Source organism: Hipposideros armiger, unplaced genomic scaffold (genome assembly GCF_001890085.2).
Source record: "Hipposideros armiger isolate ML-2016 unplaced genomic scaffold, ASM189008v1 scaffold_262, whole genome shotgun sequence".
Taxonomy (NCBI): domain Eukaryota; kingdom Metazoa; phylum Chordata; class Mammalia; order Chiroptera; family Hipposideridae; genus Hipposideros; species Hipposideros armiger.
The window spans coordinates 695,178-717,664 of NW_017731612.1; the positions used below are offsets into that span (position 1 = coordinate 695,178).

The window sequence follows — 22,487 nt, forward strand, 5'->3', positions numbered from 1 at the left end:
ACACACACCCCTGCACACGCCCCCTGTCCATATGCCCCCTGCATACACGCCCCTGCACACGCCCACTCTTGCTCCTTATCTCGCATGCTTCACATGTGGGGGTGTGAGCCATATTTTGTTTTATATCTCTTCCCGGCCGATCCTTTTAGAACAATGACTATGAAGCAGCTGCAGCACGGTGCTGGGACCTGGGAGCTGGCTGTACTGCCCGCATCAGGGTCACTGTGGGTGTGGCACCACAAGGGAGGCGGCACTTTCCTGGAGGCTGGAAGGAGGACCTGGCTCTGACCCACCTGACTGTCCTCAGCGCCCACTTTGTCAGACATTTGCCACGTGTGGACACACACGTGATTTTCACATAATTCTCACCCTCAGGAAGAAATGGCGGTGGGATTCAGATACAAAGTGTCATTCCAGTTTCTGGGCAGGGACCCTCCCTTCCCGACACCCATGGTCTACGGGAAGTGCCCGCCAGCTTTGGGATTGCTCTGTAGGAGGAGTCTGAGCCGAACAGGCTGTGGCATGTGACAGGCCGTGCCATGTAACCGGTTCTGGGCCACCTGAGCAGTGTTTCTTTGCCAGAGGTGAGGGTGGAGAAGAGACAGCAGGAGCCCTTCCACGGGCTCTTGGATGTGACACCAGGAGCCAAGTCATGCATTTTGGGGCCACAAAGTGTTTTATCCCTGGAGTACAGGGTGTCTGCTCTTGGAAGGGCAAGTGAAAAACGGAAGGGACATGGGCCCGTTTTCATGTCATTGAGTCACTGAAATAAAAACCCTGGAACTAAGTCTTGTTTGGTGACATAGTATACAGCAGGTCTTGGGATAACGTCATTTCATTCCACGTCGTTTTGTTTTAACATGGGTGAGGTGCTGCAGGAACCTAATGCTAGTTTATATAAACTAACTTGTGGTAAATGGCTCGTAATACGTCATTTCTGCAGCTCCAGGAACCTAGTGCCGACTGCGAGGGCTTCCTGTGTTTTCCTTATCACTTAAGACCAAGAATTCAGTTTTCTGCTCCTTGAAACCTAAAGAAGTTCTGATTTTGGGCTCTGACACTGAAAGCTTGTCCTTGAACAACAGTAGAGTTTCTTTTTTTTCATCATAAGTAATTATGATGTCAGCAGTTTACAGCCCTGGGGTTACTCTCAGGCAGCCCCTGTACGGGTTGGGAGCCCCAGCTTTTCTAAGTGTAAGGCAGGGGAGAAATCTATTAATTTATTCGTTCAAATACAAGGCGTTGTAGAACTTCCACTGTGTCCCAGACACTGTTCTAGGAGCTGGGAATGCGACAGTGAACAGAGACAAGATCCCCAATCTTCACGAGAAATAAAGCGAGGAAAACAGTGTGATATGGAGAAAGTACGTTACGTTTGATGTCTTGGATGAGATGGTCAGTGAGGGCTTTACTGAGATGGTGACTAGATTTTGTGAATCAGTGACCAGGCGGCTACGCTGCACCCCTAATGCTACCTGCCCCTCAGCACTGTCGGGCTCGGAGCCCCATCTCTGCCCTCACGACACCCTTGCTGAGGCGCCTGTTTCTTCTCATCTTACAGCCACGGGCACTGAGGGAAGAGGCAGCGTGCTCAGTGTCGACGGCAGGCAGCCCTGGCGTGAGCGCCGGCTTGGCCACAGTTCAGCAATGACTTGTGCCAGCCTCTCCCTCCCTGGCCCTCACGTGGGCTTGGGCCCCCAGCTGAGGCCAACAGACACGATCCTTCAGCAGAAACACGAGTGAAGGTGTGTTTTCTAAACAGTGTGGCTGGCGGGACGGGACCATGACTGCACACGTACTGGGAGAGCTCAGAGTGTGCATTTTAAAGAATAAGAATTATGCAGAGAGGCGGGGGAAGAATGTTCTGGTAAGAAACAAGCACGGTGGTGCTTTCAGGAAACTGGACGGAGCCGAGTGCTCTGTCCACTTGCATCCTAGCCGAGGGGGCTGACACGCTGGCCTGTTTATTGGAGACGACAACGTTGCCATGTACGGTCAGATTAGGGTGAAAACGGAACCAGCAGCCCTGAGAAGGATGGGCTTAGAGGAACGTTTAGAAACTTTGCTGACTCTTACCTGCTTCTAACTACTTTACTTTCAGGCCAGTTTTCCCAGGAGAGAGTGTTACTTTGTTCATACAGTCAATGAAGCTGCCATCACCACAAGTGCATCCTTAAAAGGCAGCTCAGTGACTTCGTCTTTACTGGGAGGTAAGCGGTTGAGACCTACTGAGCCCAGAATATGTGCCGTTGGCACGAGGCGGCCTCAGGCGTAAGGGTCGTACCTTCTCCTAAGAAACAGATGGACGCACTGTCAGCAGAAATCACAAATTTATTAACTCTTAAATATATCAATCAGTCATTTACCATTATGGCAAGAAATATATACAGTGTCCCATGGTAAACTGCAGTGTTTCAAAATGATAGAAGGTAATAAATGTGAAACCCGATCGTGGTGGAGAACAAAGCACAATTTCCTGGCGTCCTAGTGCGGAGAAGACGTGAGCTACATACAGTGAAACGTCAACACCACGTGCTACGTTAAAAGTGTAAAAAAAACCACTTCATACCTATGTTTTTAAAATACATGTATGCCACGTATAGCCGTTTCACAAAAAGGTAACAAAGTAAAAAGGGAAAATGAGGCCATTACTTCACAGATCTCATTGGCAGGTTAACATGGCTCAATACATTTACTGTATTTATTTATTTTAAATATATATATTGTTTTAAATCATGTAATAATTATCAGAAAAGCTTCAATCCGTCTACCGTACATCCACTAGCAACAATATCTAAGGTGATTAGTAATCAACACAGAAGGATGAAATGAGAGAAAAAAGGGCTGTTTTCGTTGTTTCTTGCTTTACAGACAGGCTTCTGAGGTTGCGAATCTCTACGGTAACTGGTAAAATAACGCGGGGGGAGGGTCCATGCACCACAGGGTGGGGCGAGCAGCACGGAGAAAATGGGAGTGTTCCCTTGTCTTATTTTTGAAACGAGCATCCTAACTCCTTGCAGGAAGATGTGTCACCCTGACAAAAAGAGAAGCTAAAAAGCACAAGTCGCAGCGACCACGTTCAAAGCACGTCTGAGCATGGAAAGCGGGTGTCCTCTGCGCCTCAGAGAACCAGCCGCGGGAGGCGTGCACTGCCGGCCGTCCTGCCCGGGCCACGCGGCCAAGCTCCAGCCTAAGCAAACCGAAAGCCTTTCAAATCTTGACACCATTTTTGTGGGCCCTGAAGACGATCGAAACTGTAGGCTGGCTCCCTCTGAAAGGCCTCGGTTTTTATTTTACCTTCATTATGCAGATCTCACTCACTACTAAACAAAAGGAAAAGGGTAGGGAACGAGATAAAATGAAGAAAACAGCAGCTTTGAGAAAGGAACAAAAATTTCAGCCCAGCGAATCCACCAGACTGACCAGCTGCGGACATGACCTGACCGTGCCAGCTGCCAGCCTGACCCGACGGCAGACAGCCCCCCGGTTCCCGCTTCCACACCCACACGTGCACCCTCTTCCATTGCTGAACAGCAACAAAGCCTTCAGTGAAAAACCGCCCATTTCAACCAGGATCACACCAGGAAACTGAAGGTATTTTTTTGCCCTTTTTTGTGAAACAAGCAAAAACAGATTAACATCAAAGAGTTTTTAAAAAGTTACATTTCTCTTACACACTGTTCTTGGGAGAACAGTAATGGTGAAGTCTGTTAAATCTTGGCAAAAAGAAACTTGATGAACAGGTTGTACTTGGAGTAGGGTGGAATTTTTGTCTGGCCCCCCTTGGTTTGCATGGAACACCCCCACAGCTGAAGTGTAAACGATGTACAGAAGGAACAGATGACAAGACGCTGCGTCACATATGCACACACAGGACCTTCGCGCCTTCATGCACTCACACAGGCATGGAGAGGGGCCCAGGTTCCCGTCCAGGCGCCCGGAGACGACGCAGAGGTGGCACTGTCCGCATTTAGCTGCAAGGAGAAGAGGAAAAGTTACACTGTTCTGCCAACGACCAGCACGTTGCTTCCCCAGGAGGGCTTGATAACTCATCTGAGTAATAGGCTGAAAGTGCCACATAAGAGAGCTTGCTTGCAGTTGTTAAAGGTAAAATACACAATGTTAGACAATATTAAGGTAGGCAACCAATGTTAATGATCTGTCAATCTGTCCACACAGCGCTAGGCTGAAAACAGAGATAGGGAGCCAGGCTTCCATCACAGTATCACACCTAAACGGACAATTTAAGCACGTTTACTAAACGAATTACTACACGTATATTCTCACTTGACTGAACTAGGCTGCAAGCTTAAGCTCATCCTTAGCGTTGTCATTATTCTTAGACTTCTTGGGACAGCACACCTAGAAGTCCACTTAACAGGGAGCACAGCCTCGAAAATGGGGGCGACGTGGCTGGGCGGCTTTCGCGGAGGACTTGTGTCTTTACTCCAACAGCCGGGACGGCCCCTTCCGCTCTGAGGACGCTCGGTGCTGACAGCGGGAAAATGCCCACAGCAGAACCACACAGGCCTGAGTCCCGGTCCAAGTCAGAAACAAACCTTAACAGCAGCACGGGCAGGGATCCAATTACGGCCAGCTTTCAGTTATCCCCTGGAATCACCCAGCTGGCGAGTTTTAATCTTATTGTGACCTCCTCCCGTGTCCTGTCCGCACGGTGCAACTCCATGACACTCAGGCCGCAGCCACGTGCACGTCAGGAGCTGAAACCTTGTGGGAACCAGGACGCCCAGGGTCCCAGAGCTGGACGTGGGCTGGGTGTGGATAACTGAGAGGTGCTGTAAGTGATGTCTGCCGTGAGACCCCGGCCTGTGTGGACACCCCACGGCCCGAGTGCTGGAGGCAGCTCCTCTCTGGGCGGCAACACGGCGCCACATAGTAGTCTCGCGAGCTCATGCAAAAATGCTGTGACTTTCCAGAGACCCTCTCTGGTTGTCCCTGAGTATATCGCAGAAGATATCCTAAGGGGAAGGAAACCAGCCATGCAGCGTTCCAGTCACCAGCTCCACTCCCAAAGTGCCACAGCGCAGGGTGTTACTTACAAGACCCACATGGGAAGGGTTTTCGTGCTTTAGATGTTTTGCCACAAAGAGGTGCTTCCTGAGAAGTTTTCCTTCCCATTTGGAATACAGGAGGGCCTATCAAGAAAAGCCCCACTTAAGCCTCCTGGCAGAAAAGGGCGTTTTCTTCACTAGGCTTGATCCCCTGCACACTCGGGGAGCTGCAGCCCGAGCCCTCCGGGACCAGGGGAGCCAGCCCTCCTGCCACAGGGACGGGCGATGTGGGCCTCACCTCTCTGGGGTAAGAACACACACACTAAATGGGCATCTTCACTGGCCTAATGCTCCTCTGACTTTCTGTTAACTACATGGCTATTGTTTTCAGAGTGAATGTCAGCCTATCTTTTGTTCTTTTCCTTGTTGACCCACTTTTTACAAACCCACCTCTACAGCAGAGGCGGCCTTGGAAAGCCCGAGGCACATGCGGAGCCAAGGAACTGCTGCGGGTTCTCTGGAGTGAGCTGAAGGCCCCCCCCCCCAAGTATTAACAAGTGGTGCTGGTGAGGATCGGGGGGGGGGGTCAGCAGGGCCACACCTGTGCTGAGAGACGCACCCCTTCCTGTTCGCTGCCAGCCTTTTTCTCACCGCTCACTTGACCAGAGGGGGACCCCGCCTCCCTCACCCACCACCCTCTGCCCAACCACGCTAACGGTCTGACGCTGTGCCCGCCGCGGTCCCTCCAGCTTGGACGGGCCCTCGTGGTTCCTTCCAGGCCTCCAAGTCCACTCGCTGAGTATTCGTCCCGCTGTTGCAAACGGCCTGCCGCCCTGGGCACCCACGGCCGGCCGCTCTGCCGCTGTCTACCATCCTCACTGTGCGGCTGTCCTCTCATTGGGGTCGCAGATAAACGTCTTTCTCAACTCGCCTACACATCAGCCCGCGCTTCCTCAGGCACGACCTACGCACCGAGGTGGCAACAGCATCTGGGGAACGGCCGCCGGAGCGCGCAGCTGAGGTGCAGCCACAGACGCTCGAGCACCTGCCACTTCCGCTTAAGCGCTGTTTTGATACGTTTCTCTGTCTGTAGCTGAGCCCTGGTAGACACTGCATGAGATGAAGCTCCCGCTGTCACACTGCCATGTTAGATCTCCCCGTTACTCCCCCACATCCTCTGCCTGTTGCGACAGTGAAGTCTCACACGATTTACCTTATTCCACGAAGCCCCCTGATTTAACCCTACGAGACCCTGGCCTGGCCAGTCCCTATGTGACACTGCCGTGTGCTGGGGACAGGTGTGCGCCTGCACGTGGCCGCTTGGGTGGGTCCTTCCAGAGATTACAGGCTGCTTCTCGTGAGACATCTCTTCTTGCCAGTGTGACCGACCGCTGGCATTAAATGCCACACGACCTGCTGTTACCAGTGGGTAAGTGACTGGTGCCGACAGCCTGGACACACTTACTTGATGGGGACGGTTGGCGACCCCGAGCGATGAAAGTGCACGTTCTGCCACTTGCCGTCCCGGCGGTGCCACACGCGTGTCTCTTCTGACTGCATGGTTTTCGGCATCCCGCTGCCATCCATGTACTGCGTGAGCCGGATGTACGCGATGCAGGCGGCATCGTCCCCCACTAGATGGACGTGGGGGTTCAGGATGATGGTGTGGATTGGCTTGTTGCTCTTGGACAAAGCTGATCGGGAGCAACACGGAAACAGAGCTTAGTTTCTATGTAAAGAAACCCACCCNTGCCAACTTGGGCCAGTGAAGCAACGTCCTCCACAACTAGACTGAAGAACAAAACGACAGCAACTTGTCTGTTCCCCTTCCCCCAATTCCCCAATAGAAAAAGAAAAAAAAGAAAAAAAAAAGAATTAGTGGAAGTTCACAAAGTAGATTAAAAAAAGCCCAAATAGAAGGATTTTGGACTGCTTATTGATAGGATGGGGCGACATCTAAATTTCATATGGAAATTCCCCATTTGGGTGGGAAAACATTTTAACTGTTCAACAGAAATATAAGTTTCAAAAGGCTAACTCATGGTGATTCTTGAAAGTCCTGTTCAGAGAATGTGGAACTCCACCCACCCTCCCTCCATCCGCCTACTAATTATTCAGACTAACTGGGTGCCTTGCACTGTGCAAAGTACAAAGGAAAAGAGAAAGGGAAAAAGGAGATACAGCTGCTATTTTCTTTGGTTCCCTCTGTACACATGCTGCTCTGAAAACTGGGGAGAGGCTAGAGAGATGTAGTTATTTAGAATGGGGGGTGTTTGGAAACAAGCATAACACGAACGGAGGGGGAGCGGGCCCGGCCCCTGTGCAGGGAGCAGCTCCTGAACGAAGCACTGGGCAGCTGACAAGCCATCCTGTGGTCTTGTCTCCGTGAGTTGGTGACATCCACGGGGTCAGGGGCATGTCCTGAGCATCAGGCACGGGGCCCAGTCTCCAGCAGGGGGCCGGCACGGCTCTGCCCGTCTCCTTCACTTAGCAGAGTCCACTCTCTGGTGGCCCAGCTGTGGCCAGCCAGCCAGAAGCCAACACTCCACGTGGGCCACACAGCCGGGTTCTGCCCTGCAGCCCTTTGCTCTGACTGGGCAGCTCTTGCCAGGCTCTGGCCTTTGGTGTTTGGACCACAGCCGCCCACTGTAGCTCTCCCAGGCCTGAGACACGGAGATGCCCGTGCTGAGGTCACCAAGACAGGAGGGCTGTCTGACTCCTAAGTGCTTCCTGTTCTCCCAGGGGGTCTGAGGAACTCAGTGCTCCCGGCAGCTACCGTCACAGAAGAACGAAAACCCACCACAACGAGCACACGGCCCCGGACGCCACGGAGGGCAGGTCACGTCCGCGCACCTCAGCATGTCCAAGGCTAGCTGTCAGCTCTCTTACGGGACAGGAGATGCTGTCAGCAGCTAGAGGTCACTTACGGAAGCTCGCAAGGCCTGTTTCCTACCCGGTTACCTGTTTCCTTGCAAATGCCCCGTGCATGTGAGAAAAGTAATTCCTGGGACACACCGTGACAATCCCTGCTGGCAGACAGCCCTGTCACAGCGTGAGGACCCTGACCATTATGACACTCCTCACGCCTCGAGCCCCCACCGCACACGAGCCCCTGGCATGCACCGTGCAGACACCGGGAGCGTTGCCGGGGTTTCCGTTCCCACTTTCCGGGTGGCCTGAAGGATTTCTGCAAGTTTCTTTTGTCACTTTCTCTGAAATGTGGCCTTTCCTCTGAGGCCACTAAACTCTTGTAACCTGACCTGAAATACTTGGTCGTCTCTTTGAAAATGAGTCCTAAGTAGGCTTGAAAGCACTCCCCTGTGGAATGTTATGGCACGCTGTGCCTTCTTGTATTTTTTCATGTATAAACAACGTTTTATGGAAACATGAAATAACACATTTTTGGTAACTCATTTTGCACCTTGTAGCACGTGTTTACTGGGACTTATGTGGGGTGTATTCCGTCAACCTTACTTTTTATACAAAGTCAGATATTTTTCAAAACATACCAACACTTTTAACCCTGTCATCTCCCTCCTTCCCTGATTTCAAATACTAAAAATTCTTATTGCATAAAAGAGCCAAAGAATCTGCAAGTTTGGGAGACATTCGAAAGGAGGTTGAAAAGGCATGTTATTAAATTTAGAATAAATGTACCATTTTCAAAGTAGAATCGATGAAAGTCCATCCCTTCCACTAAATTTCCCAAAGCTTCAGGTTCAAAAGCAGTGAGGCCTGGGTCACAGATTTTTCTGTAGGAAAAGAAAAACAATGAAAATAGCACACAAGTTAATGTATTTTGTTATTTTGCACATATCCATTCTGATTTACCCAACAGTCAGTGAAGGAGTTTCTAAAAACCACAAAAAATAGCAAATTTCTGTTGCAGGCCCTGAAGCTGGTTTGAGGAGCGGACTCTAAGACGCTCCCTACAGAGAACCGGGACGGGACAAAGGGACAAAGGTCACGCAGTCAGTCCAGCAGACGACGGCAAAGTGCAAACCACAGGAGTTTACTCTGAAAAATTTCGACCTTTTTCTCTCCAATGTGAACTCTCCAGGCCTCCCCGATCTTTCAAATGCTGTTCGAGTCCAGGTTACTCTCCAGACCTACGACGCCAACTTTGGCTCTAAAATTAGATACTTTGGGAATAATTTTTGCTGCCTCCTCCATTCATGACAAATATCCATATTATGACTGATTTGAAAGCAGGTGTCACTTCCTACACTTCCTGGCAACGTTCAAAAGACTTAATTAAACTTGTGTTGAAAGATTATTTAACTTTTAAAATAAAATTAATAAAAGGTTCAAATGCACAGATTAAGTTGTCTTTTCAATCCTAGGTTTGATTCAACAAAGAGACACACTGTTTTAAATACCGTATTTCCCCATGTATAAGATGCACCTTTTGAAAAATTTGGGGTCTAAAAACTGGGTGCGTCTTATACGGTGGTGGTAGATTTCAAATGCCATAGATGGAACTGAGGACGAGGCAATCTATGAAGACAGTGATTCGTCATCAGACACAGATGAGGACAAGCTAATGGTTGGGAGTTTTGACAGTGATGAGGAGTTGTATGAATTTTATGATGAGTAAAACTTGAGTTCAATAACTTTATGTAATACATTTTTTTTCAAATTTCGGGCCCCCAAATTAAGGTGCATCTTATACATGGGGAAATACGGTATGTGTTCAGAGAACAGCAATGGGTTTTCTTTGCATAAACTTATTTGTTCAATAAAGAATTGTTGAACACCTATTATGTAGCAGAAATTCTTTGAAACAAACAATTATGACAAAATTAATCCCGGGATAGAAATAATTACAAAGTGCTCGGTAAGCAGGCAGTGTACACACAGGGCAGGACAGATCTAAGAGGAAGATTTGCATTGGGCTCTTAGGGACGCGTAGTTTTCCTGGAGGGTGGCGGGTGGGACCGCGACTCAGGGCTGTGCAGTGCGGTGTGTGTGGGGAATGACTGTGACGGTTCCTTGCTGATACCCGAGCTCGCTGGGATGCGCTCGAGTCCCATGGGAACACAGAGGGCTGAACAGCCCCTTGAGCCTGCGGTGGTCAGGGCAGGCTTCTCAGAGACAGTGACGTGAAGTTTAGATTTGAAGAATTAGTGGAAATAGGGGCCGGCCGAGTGCGCATTGGTTAAGAACTGGCTTGGGACGCCAGAGGGCCCCAGTTCGGATCCCACATGTGAGGGCCAGTGACACTGGCCTCTGCAGCTAAGATGCTGAACAACAGCTCGACCTGGAGCTGGGCTGCCGTGGGTCGCCAGCGATGGCGTAGACTGCAGCCCCTGTGGCAGGGGGTGGCCATGGGCTACCGTGTGTAGCCAGCAGCCAGCGTGAGCGGCCAGCAGCCAACGTGAGCGGCCAGCGGCCAACGTGAGCGGCCATCCAGAAGCCGGCGACTTATCTGCCTCGCCCGGAAAGAGCGCAATGATGGTGCCAACTTGGGCCAGTGAAGCAACGTCCTCCACAACTAGACTGAAGAACAAAACGACAGCAACTTGTCTGTTCCCCTTCCCCCAATTCCCCAATAGAAAAAGAAAAAAAAGAAAAAAAAAAGAATTAGTGGAAGTTCACAAAGTAGATTAAAAAAAGCCCAAATAGAAGGATTTTGGACTGCTTATTGATAGGATGGGGCGACATCTAAATTTCATATGGAAATTCCCCATTTGGGTGGGAAAACATTTTAACTGTTCAACAGAAATATAAGTTTCAAAAGGCTAACTCATGGTGATTCTTGAAAGTCCTGTTCAGAGAATGTGGAACTGATGTTTTTTAAGAATACTTTAAAAGTAGAAAATGCTTTCAATATAAAAAAAAATCATCGTGGTTACTCTGTGATAAAGCCTTAATGGCGGGGTGCGGGGGGCTCGGACCTCGCCTCAGACTTGCTGGTGGGCAGGTATTTTCAAGCTCAGAGTCGAGCTTACACAATGTGTTTCTAAGGAACAAGTGGAACAAAGGGTTGCTATGGTGACAGGAATTCAGTCTTCCTCTAAAAAGGTAGCTGGTCAGCATCGGGGATCTGTGTTTAGGCCCACCAGCACCTGGACCACACGGGTCTTTCCGCCCGCCTCGGGAGGACTGGCCTGTTCTTTGTCGTGTTGCGCACGTGTGTGGCACACATGTGTCTCTCCTGAAACAGGCGTTGGGGTGATAACAGACTCACAGAGCTGCACTGGCGCGTGTGTGCTACCATCCAGCACCTTCTCCTCCCAGAAAGCTCCCCCCGGGCAGGTCCTGCTGGGCTGCCCAGGCCGGTGTACAAACCGGGGATGGACCAGGGACCCCACCGGCAAGGGTTCAGTGAGCGCTGAGACCCTGGAGCTGGGCCGTACTCACGTGTACGCCTCGAAGTCCCCGTTGTTGATGGCTTCGATCAGCTGCTCAGTGACTTTGATGATCTCCTGCTTCCGTGCTAGGGGCAAGGACAGAGCAGGGTGAGAGCACGAAAAGCCGCACAGGACGAGCGCCTCACCGGGGTGCCGTTTCCGCAACAGGGAACTACCATCGAGACACGCCTCGTGGGGGCCTGGCCCGCCCCCGCCACCCTGCTGCTCCGAGCGCGAGGACCCACGTGGCCTGGTCCTGCTGGTGGGTGAGGAACCCGCCCACGCTCCAGGCCGCAGATTCGGACCACAGGTGACTCTGAACGTATGTACCTTTGGGGCGCACAGCCCCAAGCTGCTTGCTGGTGAGTGATGGCACCTGGAAGGCCCAGGCTGTATTTTTAATTTGTTCTCATTACCTTTAGCATTTAACTTTCTGTAATATTTGCATTATTTTACTGTTTAGCTCAACCTGCTCTACAAGAGGGCACCACCCTGCGATCGCCATTGGTCCAGGTAAGTGGCCGTCAGGGAAGGGTCCCCACAGATGAGCGGTGTGCGTGTGGGCAGCTGCTCAGATGGAGTCTGCAGGACTCACTTCCAGGCCCAGCCGCGACTGGCACAGCTGTTACCAGCTGGCTCGGCTCACACCACCCGCTGGGCACGCCTTTTCTGATCACGCGCACTCCTGCGTGCCCCGCGTGTCCCTCGCTCCGGAAGTGAGTGCATGCTGTGTGCCACAGCCGCTTCAGCGGGAATCACACCCCTGCTGGCTGTAAGGTGCGAGCACACCTGCTTGCTGTGGCCCGTCCTCCTGCTCAAATTAAAAGGTGGAGGGGCCAGGAGCATGTCTGCACCTCGAGAGAGCTGTCGCCCACGTGTACAAGGAGACAAGTGCAGTTTGTGAGTCTGAGTGCCTGAGGTGAACGGCCCCTTCTTGGTTTCAGAACACTGTTCTCCTATGCATGAAAAACGGGTGAAATACTCTTAAAATTAAATGTCACTGAAGTTTGTGTTAAGAGCGTTCTGACACTTCTCAAACCGCTGGAAGTAAGCTGGCGCATGGCACAGCGTCCCCGCCTCTCACTGAGGCTGCTGTCTGCACGGAAGCAGCTCGGGTCTGCGCCCAGCTGGTCACGGATCGGAGGCCGCTCTGCATTTGTAGTGAACCTGATCTTCACTGAGGGATTTTCCCACAATCCTAAACGTTCACTTTTAAAACCTCAGGTTTTCCAGGTCACCCTAGTCCTTATTCAAAATAAATGCTCTGCAAACGCAATTTGACTTCACTGAGACGACCTTGTAAAAACATAATCTGTCTGTAAAACGGTTACTATAACGTCAAGGTCAATGATATTAAACCCCCAAAATAGGTTAGATTATGAAAACAAAACAGGGTTTCTTAGCTCCTATACACATCAGACGGACACGATAATACCCAATAACGTATGTGACCCAACTCACACTGCAGCGTGGCGGGACCGTCCTGGAACGGGGTGTGCCAGTGGCACATTCCGGCAGGAAGGGGTTCATGTGTGTGTGGCCTCCAGTGAACATGAGGCAGAAGGCACGCCAGCTGACCCCGTCCCAGAACACAGGGCACAACGGTGACACCCATGCCTGCCGCCCACCTTAAAGCCCCGTTTAAAATGAATGGCTCCTCAGTTTGCTGTGTGGCCCCAGGAACAAGCCGCAGTTTAGGAAACAACTCCGACTTTTAGAACTAACAAGAAGGAAGGAAGAGGCAAATGTAAGGTCGCTGCCAGGGCCTCACTGGGCGACGACTCGGTGTAGGGAGCACAATGTGCTGGGTCCCTCCTGGCGGGTGCTGCTGGGGTCTGTCCCCTGCAGCAGGCCAGGGACATGGGGTGTGATGGCGTCTCCCCGGCCCCGTGGACACGTGCCAGCTCTTCCAGGTCGCGTGCCACCGGCATACTCTGTCCTCAGTCACCGCAGCCTTCTCTGAGCTCTGCTCGGGGACAACGGCACTTGAGCCTGCGCTTCCTTTCCACAGAAGCAGTGTGACTGCCTTGGCTCAGGGCCAAGGAGGCCGTGGGTCACGGTGGCACATGACAGCTGACACCGTAGGGGGAGCAGTGGGACAGTGAGGGTCCGGTGCCAGCAGGCTCTGCTCTCAGTGGCAGTGAGGCTAAGGGACAGTCACTGTGCTCGGCCTGGATACCCACGGTCTGTGGGGAGCGGCCGCTGCCATCTGTCTTCTGTTCTCCTGAATTCTAAGGAGTGGCCACCCCAGAAGCCAGAGTGGGGACAGCGTGTCACTGTGGCGCTGAGGGTGACGTTCTGAACACGAGGAGCTTCTGCCAGCACTCGATCACAGAAACTGATAACAAACAACTCTGGCTATAGAACGAGGTGCCTACGCCCACAGGTCCCCACTAGTCTCTGGGGAGTTCCAGGTCCCCGGGGGGGGGGGAAGTGGGAGGCAGGCACGCCCCACACTCAGTCACTCCCCCTGCAAGTACACAGGAGGATGGGAACACCATCAGGTTCACATTCCATTCTTTGGCTCTTTCACTGTTGTAAAGAGGCTTGGGAGGGTGAGGTAAGAGGGTGAAGGGTCCCAGCGATTTAAAGAAAATGAATCCTGAAAAGTGAGTCAACACAACAAAGCAACTGGCTCCCACCTGCTGCAGCGCGGTGAGCCCTGCGCGGGGTGCAGACAGCCGCCCTCTGGTGGAGGGACACGCAGGGGCTGTTTGCCGCCCCCACCCCCCCAGCAGCGGCCCCATCACAGGACCTCGCTGTCCGCCAGCACTCGCTCTGTGTCCCCTCCGGGGGTCAGCGTGAGGCCGGCTCCTCCCCACACTCTGGCCTGACGTCCTTCCTTCTCCATCCCACAGCCGACGACGGCCACGCGGGGACCTCCTCCCAGACCTTCTTCCAGATGTGTGTGTCTGTGCCCGTTTTGGGGTCTCCAGGTGGCTGTCTTGAACACAGGTTGAGCCCAACGCCCCTAAACTGAGCCTAGGCACTGCGAGCACCACACACCTGTGTGCCCTCTGGAGTCTCCTTCCTGCGGGTGTGCTGGCAGCACAGCCAGAAACAAACCTGGAGCCCATGGCTCCCCCCCCCCCCGAACCCCCCGGCAGGTCCTGCAGACTCTGCCTCTTGGTTTGATGTCCACTGCTCGCCGCTTTCACCATCTCGCTGGTGCCAGCCCCCGTGTCCTGCCCAGAGTAGCTATGGAAGAGACGCTGCCCGCCTGGCCAGGCCCCTCGAGGCGCCCCCACTGTCACCGCCCGCCCCCCAGGGCTTCTCCCGCAGCGGCAACACGCACGCCCGTGGTCAGCGCTCCACATTCCCTGTGTCTCCCCCTGGAGGCTGCCCGCTTCCGCCTCCGTTCTCGTACCAGCCCCCGACCCAACCCCTCTTCCTTAAAGAAGGCGCCCCGTCCTCATTTCAGGAGCGGTCCCCACGCTTCTGCCCCTGGGCTCACACGCTGGGACACGTGCACACACACGGTCACTGCGTGCTGGCCCCCCGGTTTTCCCTCCTGCTGTGCAAGTGCCAAGTGGACCCTTGACCGCTGCGCCTGGCGCAGCACGTGGCACGCAGCCCGTGTCCAGGCAGCACGTGACTGCATGGCGGGCCCAGGACACGCTGAGGCGCCCTCCTCACAGGCCGCTGGGTTTCCTGACAGGACACGGGTGTCTGGGGATGGTGCGCTGGCCCTTTAACAACACGCCGTGACGACGGGCACAGCGGGTGTTTGCTGACAACGGAAGGAGCTGCTCACCTCATGTGACACTGACCGGACGGTCCTTCCTCTCCCCGGCTTCACTTTGCTGACGGAGCCCCCAGCTCTGAGCTGTGGGTTTTGCCGGGACCCTCCTCTGTCCTTAGTCCCCACACGCAGTCACCACGATTCTCGTGGTCCCTGAAGCCCCAGGGTCGCTCAGCTCGTCCCTGGCGATGTCATTCGTCCCTCTGGCTCTGGCTGTGCTCCGAAGACGGCCGAGCCTGTGACTGACCTGAAGCCCTTCTGGGCTCCAGGCCCCCCTAACACGCTCAGTGCCCCAAATCGACCCCAAGCACCTTCCTCGCTACACCTGCTGCCCGTTGTGCATTTGTCACTGTGGCTGGTGGCATGTGATGCACTCAGTTGCCCAAACCAAAGCCTGGACGCCCGTTTCCGCTCAGTGCGCCTCGCACTTGATCAGCAGCTCGCCTGGCTCAGGGGGTCGTCTCCATCGGCGCCCCTGCCCTGCCCCCGCCCCTGCAGACCCCTCTCCATGGAACAGAGCCAGCTAAAGGTCCCCTCCTCTACTGTCCACTGCATCTCCTGACACCGTCCCCTGGCAGTGGGGGCGGGGGCACACCACCAGTGCGACAGCCACCCCATGGGCCCCCCCAGCTGGTCCCGCCTTTTCTCACTACTCCTCTGCCGGGAAACGGCACGTTTTGTCTGGAAGCTCCCTCAACACGCTGCTCCAGTGTCACCACCCGAGTGCCCCGGATGCTGCTATTCCCAATCTGAAGGGTGGCAGAGGTGTGGCATCAGCACCGTCACAACACAGGGTCTGAGATGTCCTCCATCAGATGACAGAGGCGGAGCATCAGCCAGAGGCCAGGCCGACACCAGCAGGAGGCAGCTCAGCTCCTGAGGGCGCGGAGCTCCGATTCAGCCACAGTTATTACCTGGAGAGGACGCCGGCCACCAGCGCCACCACGCGGGACACAGGGGTTTCCAGACTCTCGCCCACAGCCGTCCAGAGCCAGCACGCACTGCTGCCGCACCGCAGGCTCCGGGCCCGAACGCCCTCCGCCTTTCCTTCTCCCACACCCGCATCTGCAGACAGTTCCTCTGCAAACAACTTACATCTTTCTTCCCCAAACTCGGTACGACAACCTGTCAGCCCCGGCACGATGGACATGTCACCCTCTCCATCCGCCTCGCGGCTGGCGCTGCAGGCGGATGTCCAGGCCTGTCCTTTCTCTGTGGAGTGACTACTTACTGGGCCAATTTCACAAAAATGGGGCCCCGTGGTTTTACAGTGTCTCTGCACGCAGCTGTTAAGGCAAGTAACTCGTGGGGGACAGCTGTTGTCTAAGGACTCACACAAATTAGGACCATGCTCGCGCTTTGGTGGCCGTGTAGGAAAAGGGGCCTGTAGCTCAGCTCTGCCTGGAGTTTCCTGAGCCGTTATTTTTAGTTCGCTAGTTGCCACATTAGTTAACATTTGAAAAAGTGATCTCCATTATTTTGGCTTTTAAAAATCAAACCCATTGAAGTTTCTGGAGATAATGTGTTTAATGACCTACAATATTTTTTTCAAATAGAAGGTCTGGAAATCACCACAGTTCTACTGAAGAAACTATGTAGACCTCACTCGTCCAGTCGCCTTTTCAGTAACGTCAGCTCTTTGGCCCTTTAGCTGCTACAGGCTGTCAAGGCCAAAACCAAGCGTCAACCCATCTTTTCTCTTTGCTCCACAAAATCTAACGACTCGTAGTTTCAAAGCATAAACTGTTAATTGGGTATGCAGTATCTTTAGTGTTAGCCCGTTGACTTGCTGTGGCCTCACAAAAAATGACTTGACAAATACTTAACAGAAAACCTGGCACTGGGGTCACTGAGTGTAAGTGAAAGTGAGTTTGGATTTCAAAAATGCTGTGGGTACAGCACAGGGAAGATAGTCTGTGGCTTGTAACAGCTCTATACGATGTCAGAGGGGCAGTGGATGGGGGGGGGTTATCACTTTGTGAGGGGTGCAAATGTCTAACTATTACATTGTTTTATACACCTGAAATGAAAAAAAAAAAAAAGCCTGTGACTATCACTGGGTCACAACATATGACCATGTCATTTCCAAAATGACCCTGCTTCTGACGATGAAACAAAATGTTGACTATTTTTTTTAAATTAAGGGAAGTACAAAGTATTTATAGATGTTCATACAAATGGCTTAGATGTAAAGAAGCCAGGCGGCCACGGAGAACACCTGCTCACACGACAGGGCTCAGCCCAGCCCCACTGAGGAACCGGGGAGCTGCCCGCCCCCAGCCGACATGCAGGACCCACACCGAACGGCATCGCCCACAGCACTGAGCCTTCAGTGTCAGGGCGCGTCATGCAGCAAACACAAAGTGCCACCTCTGGTTAAGAGGTGATGACATGGAAAGAAGGTTGAGGGAACTAGTACACAGATTCGCATCCACGCTGGATTTAAGAAGAAAGCTGCAGTGCCCTGGCCGCCAGGCTCACCTGCTGGCATCACAAGCGAAAAGGTGAGTGTGGGGGGGTCAGGGGACGGGCAGACTTGGGAACGAGATGATGAGACTCAGGGCTTTTAAATGTTTGCAAGTTCCCTTTTGCTTTTTTTTTTTGGTCATGAAGGAAATTTAGCAATGATCCCCATGAAGCCCTCCAATCAATTTATGTGACATTGGTGGAAACAGGGCCTGCGCGTTTCAGGTCACAAGTAAATGTGACTGTCAGTGCTCCGTCCCTGAGGACAAAAGCCAGAAGTGGGGCCGCGTTTAATCACCTTCGCTCCTTTTAAATAACTGCCTGCGTTCCTCTAAGAGAAGAGTAACACCCGAGCTCGGTACAAAAGGGAGCCCGGTGCAATCTTGGGTGAGCTACTGTCCTGAATAACTCACGTGGTGACAACGGTGGCCCTGCAGGGCGAGACGTGGGGGGAGGCACCCTGAACGCCACACAGCCCTGAATCTGCGACTTCTGCAAGGAGGCCCAGCACACTGTCTGAGTGGGGTGGCCGTGGATGAGGATGAGGCTGACGACAGTCAGAGCGCGGAGAAGCGTCGTACTGCCTCCAGCTACTGATCCCCGTGGGACATTTTAAAGTCTTCCTCCCTGTTTCCAGGGTCACACAAGCTGACAGTTCTGTACGCATCACCCCAGTGTTGCCTCGCTGGGCAGTACAGGTCTTTTAACTGTAAGAATGTCTCACCTTTTCCTAGGTCCTAAGTTCTTGTGCTTGTCCCTTCTGGCCCGCTCCCCTTGGAGACTGCCAGGAACACGCAGCAGGGCCCTGTCACAGCCCCCTGCCCCCCACTTTGTAGCTAAGTCGCATCTGCAGCAGTTGCAAAGACAGCAGCCTGGTTCCCAGCCCAAAGGCAGGTTCCCAGCCCATAGCTCCCCAAATCACTGCATGGGGCAGGCAGGGCGGCGCTAGTGACGTGGGGACGAGAGGACAACTCAGAAACGCCGCACACCCAGTCGTACCCACACACTGTTTGAAAGACCCAGAGCATCCACAACCAACAGCAAATTAGGAAGCGCGTGAAGGCAGGTCACGGACAAAGGTCGTAGGTAAGGCATGCATTTCCCTAAGTTGGAAAATCATGGGACGGGCCAGCCTGTCTCGGTGAGTCAGGCGTACAGCGCACTGTCCACGGTGCCGTGCAGAGGCCGGGCTCAGGGCACGCAGGAGCCAGCTACACGTCCGCCGTGTCCGCAGGAGCACAGCAGCGGCAGTCTGGGTACAGCCAGTGCTCTGTCACAGCTGGGGAGACTTGCTCCGGTGTGGAGGGACACAGCCTTTCACTTCTTTCTCTCTCTCTCATAAATGATGGAAATTCCCGTAGCTCTTCTGATGTCCCCATGCATCTGACAGGGAGCTCTGACATGACTCCCAGGACCAAGGGCCACTTCTGTCGTCAGCTACAGCCTTGCTGAAAGCTTAGTTTGGGGTGTGCTCATCCTATCGGGTGGCGGGGGGACCCCAGGAATGCCTGTGAAGGTTGTCTCAGCACCTGCACAGGGAGGTCACACCGCGTGCCATGTGACACTGGTGAGGGACTCCTCAGTACCTCCCACAACTGCTCATGCTAGAAAGTTCTAGTTCAGACTGAGGAGACCCACTCGGGCACAGGCGTTCACACTCATTGCAAATGTTCTGTTTATCCTGCAGAGCAGGTAACGCCACGTCTCAGTAACTGGCCACATATGACGTGGCGTGATTAAGCTCCAGCGGAGTCCACGCCCCCTTTCACTTGTAAGGTTACGAAGGACCAGCATCTGTCTCTTGACGGGGATGTAAGTTCACCGCCTCACGTGCTCCCACTTCCTTCGCCGGTCAAAACGCCTCCCAAGTCACGGTCATCTTCGAAGTGAGCTGTCTTTTCTGTCATCAGAGACCATTACCACCCAGGGGGGTCTTTCACTGCCCTCGGCTATATAACGTGATACAGCGCTGGACTGGGCACGGTGGTCCTGATAAAGTGGGCGCAGGGCAAGCACACGGCATGCCCAGCCGGCAGACCCACTTACGTCCCCATGGACAGTGTGCCCTCATCCACGCTGAAAACAAGTGACATTCCACAGCGGAATTTCTTTCCGTTCTTCCTCTTCTAATCTGAAAACACAAAGTGGCAATGGGTTTCTGTCTATTATCCAAACTTTGTTGGATGATAAAAGTCTCTTTTCAATATTTGCCATCTGTGTTTTGCTAGATAGGCATGCTGAAAGCAGATGCAGAGATGTCAGTAAAGAAACCGATGGTGCCGTGAGGAATTATTTCAAAACGAACCAGTAATTGGTCTTTCACGCTTAACCTGTAAGCTCCTATTGGGACGGCGAGTGTCCCTCTGAGGAAGCGCCGACCTGGTCGTCACAGTCCCCATGAGGGACCGTGTCTGTAACGGGTCCTGACGCGGTTTGCCTGAGCGGGTTTGGTCACCTGCATAGATAGCTCCTTGCTGCTGCGCAGTGTATGCTGGTCACAAACAGTCGGTCTGCAGACTTTGTTTTACTCTCAACAGGGACAATCAAGACACAGTCAAAAGTGAGCCAGATTTTCAAAACACTTGGAAACATCCAGGGGGAAAAGGATCAGTTTAAATGAGAGAAGGCTGAGTCATTACTTAAAATATGTCTAATTAAAAATAAAATAGGTCTCTGAACTCAAAATCTTAAGAGCGCAAACAAAATGAACTTAATGTAAGAACCTCATAATTGAATTCATTAATTTATTGAGTGCCTACTATATAATACCATGCAAGCAAAAACTGAATTAAAATAATCTAACTTTAAAATTCGTCCCAAGTCAAAGGAATACTGTTACCTTAATCAAAAAGAAGTGTTGACTTCAGTTTTAAAGCAAAATGAATTTATTTCCTGTGTTGGGCAGCTTCTATAATTATTTACATGTATAGGTCGGTTGGGTTCTATACGTGGGTGTTACCGTTACAGATGTTGACCCACTTGTGTAAAATAAACGGCTTAGCAAATAGAAACAGTGGTGCTGACATGAAAAGCAAGCACAGGCCCTTTTCGACCGAAGGGCCCTGAACAGTGACCCTCTGTGCTCCCCCCACCCGCTCACAGCACAGAAACCATGCAAGTCGCTGAGCAGCTGCGGGGCCGGGCCCCTAACACACGTCACCTCCAGGCCGCACGCCCCGTGCCCGTTGTTATTGTCGGGCTGAGCTGTCTCGTCACTTCTGAAGGTACACGGTGAGGACTGCGCTGGGGTTGTCCCCGCGCAGCGTGACTCAGTGTCCAGGGGGGTCGCCTGCGCCGTGGCCAAGGGCTGGATTCTGACACCAGAGCACGCGCCCCACGGGTCCTGTGACTCACTTTTTAAACTTGCATTTCCTGTATTTTCAGCTCCTAATCATGGGGGCGGGACGTGTGGACAAAAGCCTCCGACGATAGAAAGCTGTGGCGTGACGCTCATTTTTAGGGACGCCTAATCCTACAGACAGCCAGGACACGGCCGGCTGGTCTCCACAGGCTCCTTCCGCCATCGCTTTACCATCCCTGCTACTGCCGGACGCTGGGAAGGGACTGTGGGCAACGGACACAAGTCTCTGTGGTGGAGAAACCGACATTCTAGCAGGGGAGGGCAGACCGAGAAAAAACACGTAACGTCGCTGTTTCAGAGGCTGACTAACACCAGGAGGAGAGCAGGGCAGAGGACAGCGGGAGCGCTGGATTTGGGGGTCGCAATGTAGAGCCGGGTCACCGAGCTCTGAGAGCGTCACATCTGATCAGACTGAGAGCCACGGGGAACCTGTGCCAGCACGTGGCAGGCAGGGGGCGGCGCGCACACAGACGCGAGGCGGGAACGGCGTGCTGAGGTCCACCAGAGACGAGTCAGAGGGTCCAGGCCAGGCAGGGGGCGGCGTGGCCTTGCCACCCATCCTAACAGCGCTGGCAGCCACCGCCGGAGACCGGGCAGAGACAGCACGGGGTCTGACGTGTTTGAAAAGTGTCACTGAGTGCTGTTCTGTGAGCAGACTCTGGGCAGGTGATGCAAAGCAGGCCAACCACTGACCGGCCAGCCGTGCTGGTGACAGAGGCCGAACCTGATGGCGCCGTGACCAGGCCGACGGAAGCGGATCAGTGGCCGCAGTCAACTTCGAAAAGAACTGTGTGTATTCTAAAGGGAGGACCCGCAGGGTTTGCTGAGGGGCTGGATGTGGGGTGCAAGCAAAACTGAGGAGACACAGAAAGCTGTAAGATGGCGGCCCGGGAGCGTGAGAGGAGCTGGAATGTAACAGTCATGCCAAATTGGCCGTTGCAGATGTGTCTGAGCACGGATGTGTGGAAGCCGTCGGACAGCTGCCTGTGGGACAAGTGCAGCTGGACCGACAAGCTCGGCCAGCAGGATGGCGGGGAGGGGGTCAGAGGGCGCTCTCCGGAGGCGGCGGCTGGCTCGGCCATCACAAAACGACCATCGGATCTACGGCTTGTGTAACGTGAAATGGTTTCCTAGGGTTTTCATGTTTGTTTTTAAAGAGAACACAATTGAATAGATGGGATTGTTCAAACCTAAGTGTCGTTTTTAAATTTTGTGTTCTAATCTGAGAAGATCAAACCAACCATCAGAGGTATCTGCATATTGCAGACTGCCTCCGTAGGGTACCTGAGTGCCACGTCGGTGTAGCTAGCAGGTTATGATGGCTCGGGGGGGGGGGGGGACGGGACGACGACAACGACCGTGTGTCACCACAGTGAAATAGACCACAGCAGGCCCAGCAGCAAGTCCTTTTGTACCAAACATGGTGCTTATTTTCATATTGTGACTAGCAAAATCTGCTCAGCAGCACTGGCCTAGGGGAGAAGGAAACCTATAACATGTCAAAAGGAAAAAGACTACGTGATGCCCTGGGCGTTAAGGACCAACACTGACTC

General features: G+C 53.1%; 1 protein-coding gene across 11 annotated transcripts in view; it reads right to left on the reverse strand.

The window, feature by feature from the left end:
* Nucleotides 1-2,311: 2,311 nt before the first annotated feature.
* The window catches only part of CAMK2D (calcium/calmodulin dependent protein kinase II delta), a 195,860-nt gene continuing 175,684 nt past the window's right edge, over nt 2,312-22,487 (reverse strand). For 10 of the 11 annotated variants that reach the window (XM_019656581.1, XM_019656579.1, XM_019656576.1 and 7 more), the window contains 5 exons: nt 11,376-11,451; nt 8,670-8,764; nt 6,478-6,706; nt 5,061-5,156; nt 2,312-3,974 (listed from right to left, as the gene is read on the reverse strand). In XM_019656581.1, coding sequence (XP_019512126.1) covers nt 5,090-5,156; nt 6,478-6,706; nt 8,670-8,764; nt 11,376-11,451 — 467 coding nt within the window. In that variant the 3' untranslated portion in view covers nt 2,312-3,974; nt 5,061-5,089. The remainder of the gene's footprint in view (nt 3,975-5,060; nt 5,157-6,477; nt 6,707-8,669; nt 8,765-11,375; nt 11,452-22,487) is intronic. The other variant, XM_019656575.1, reaches the window with a different exon arrangement.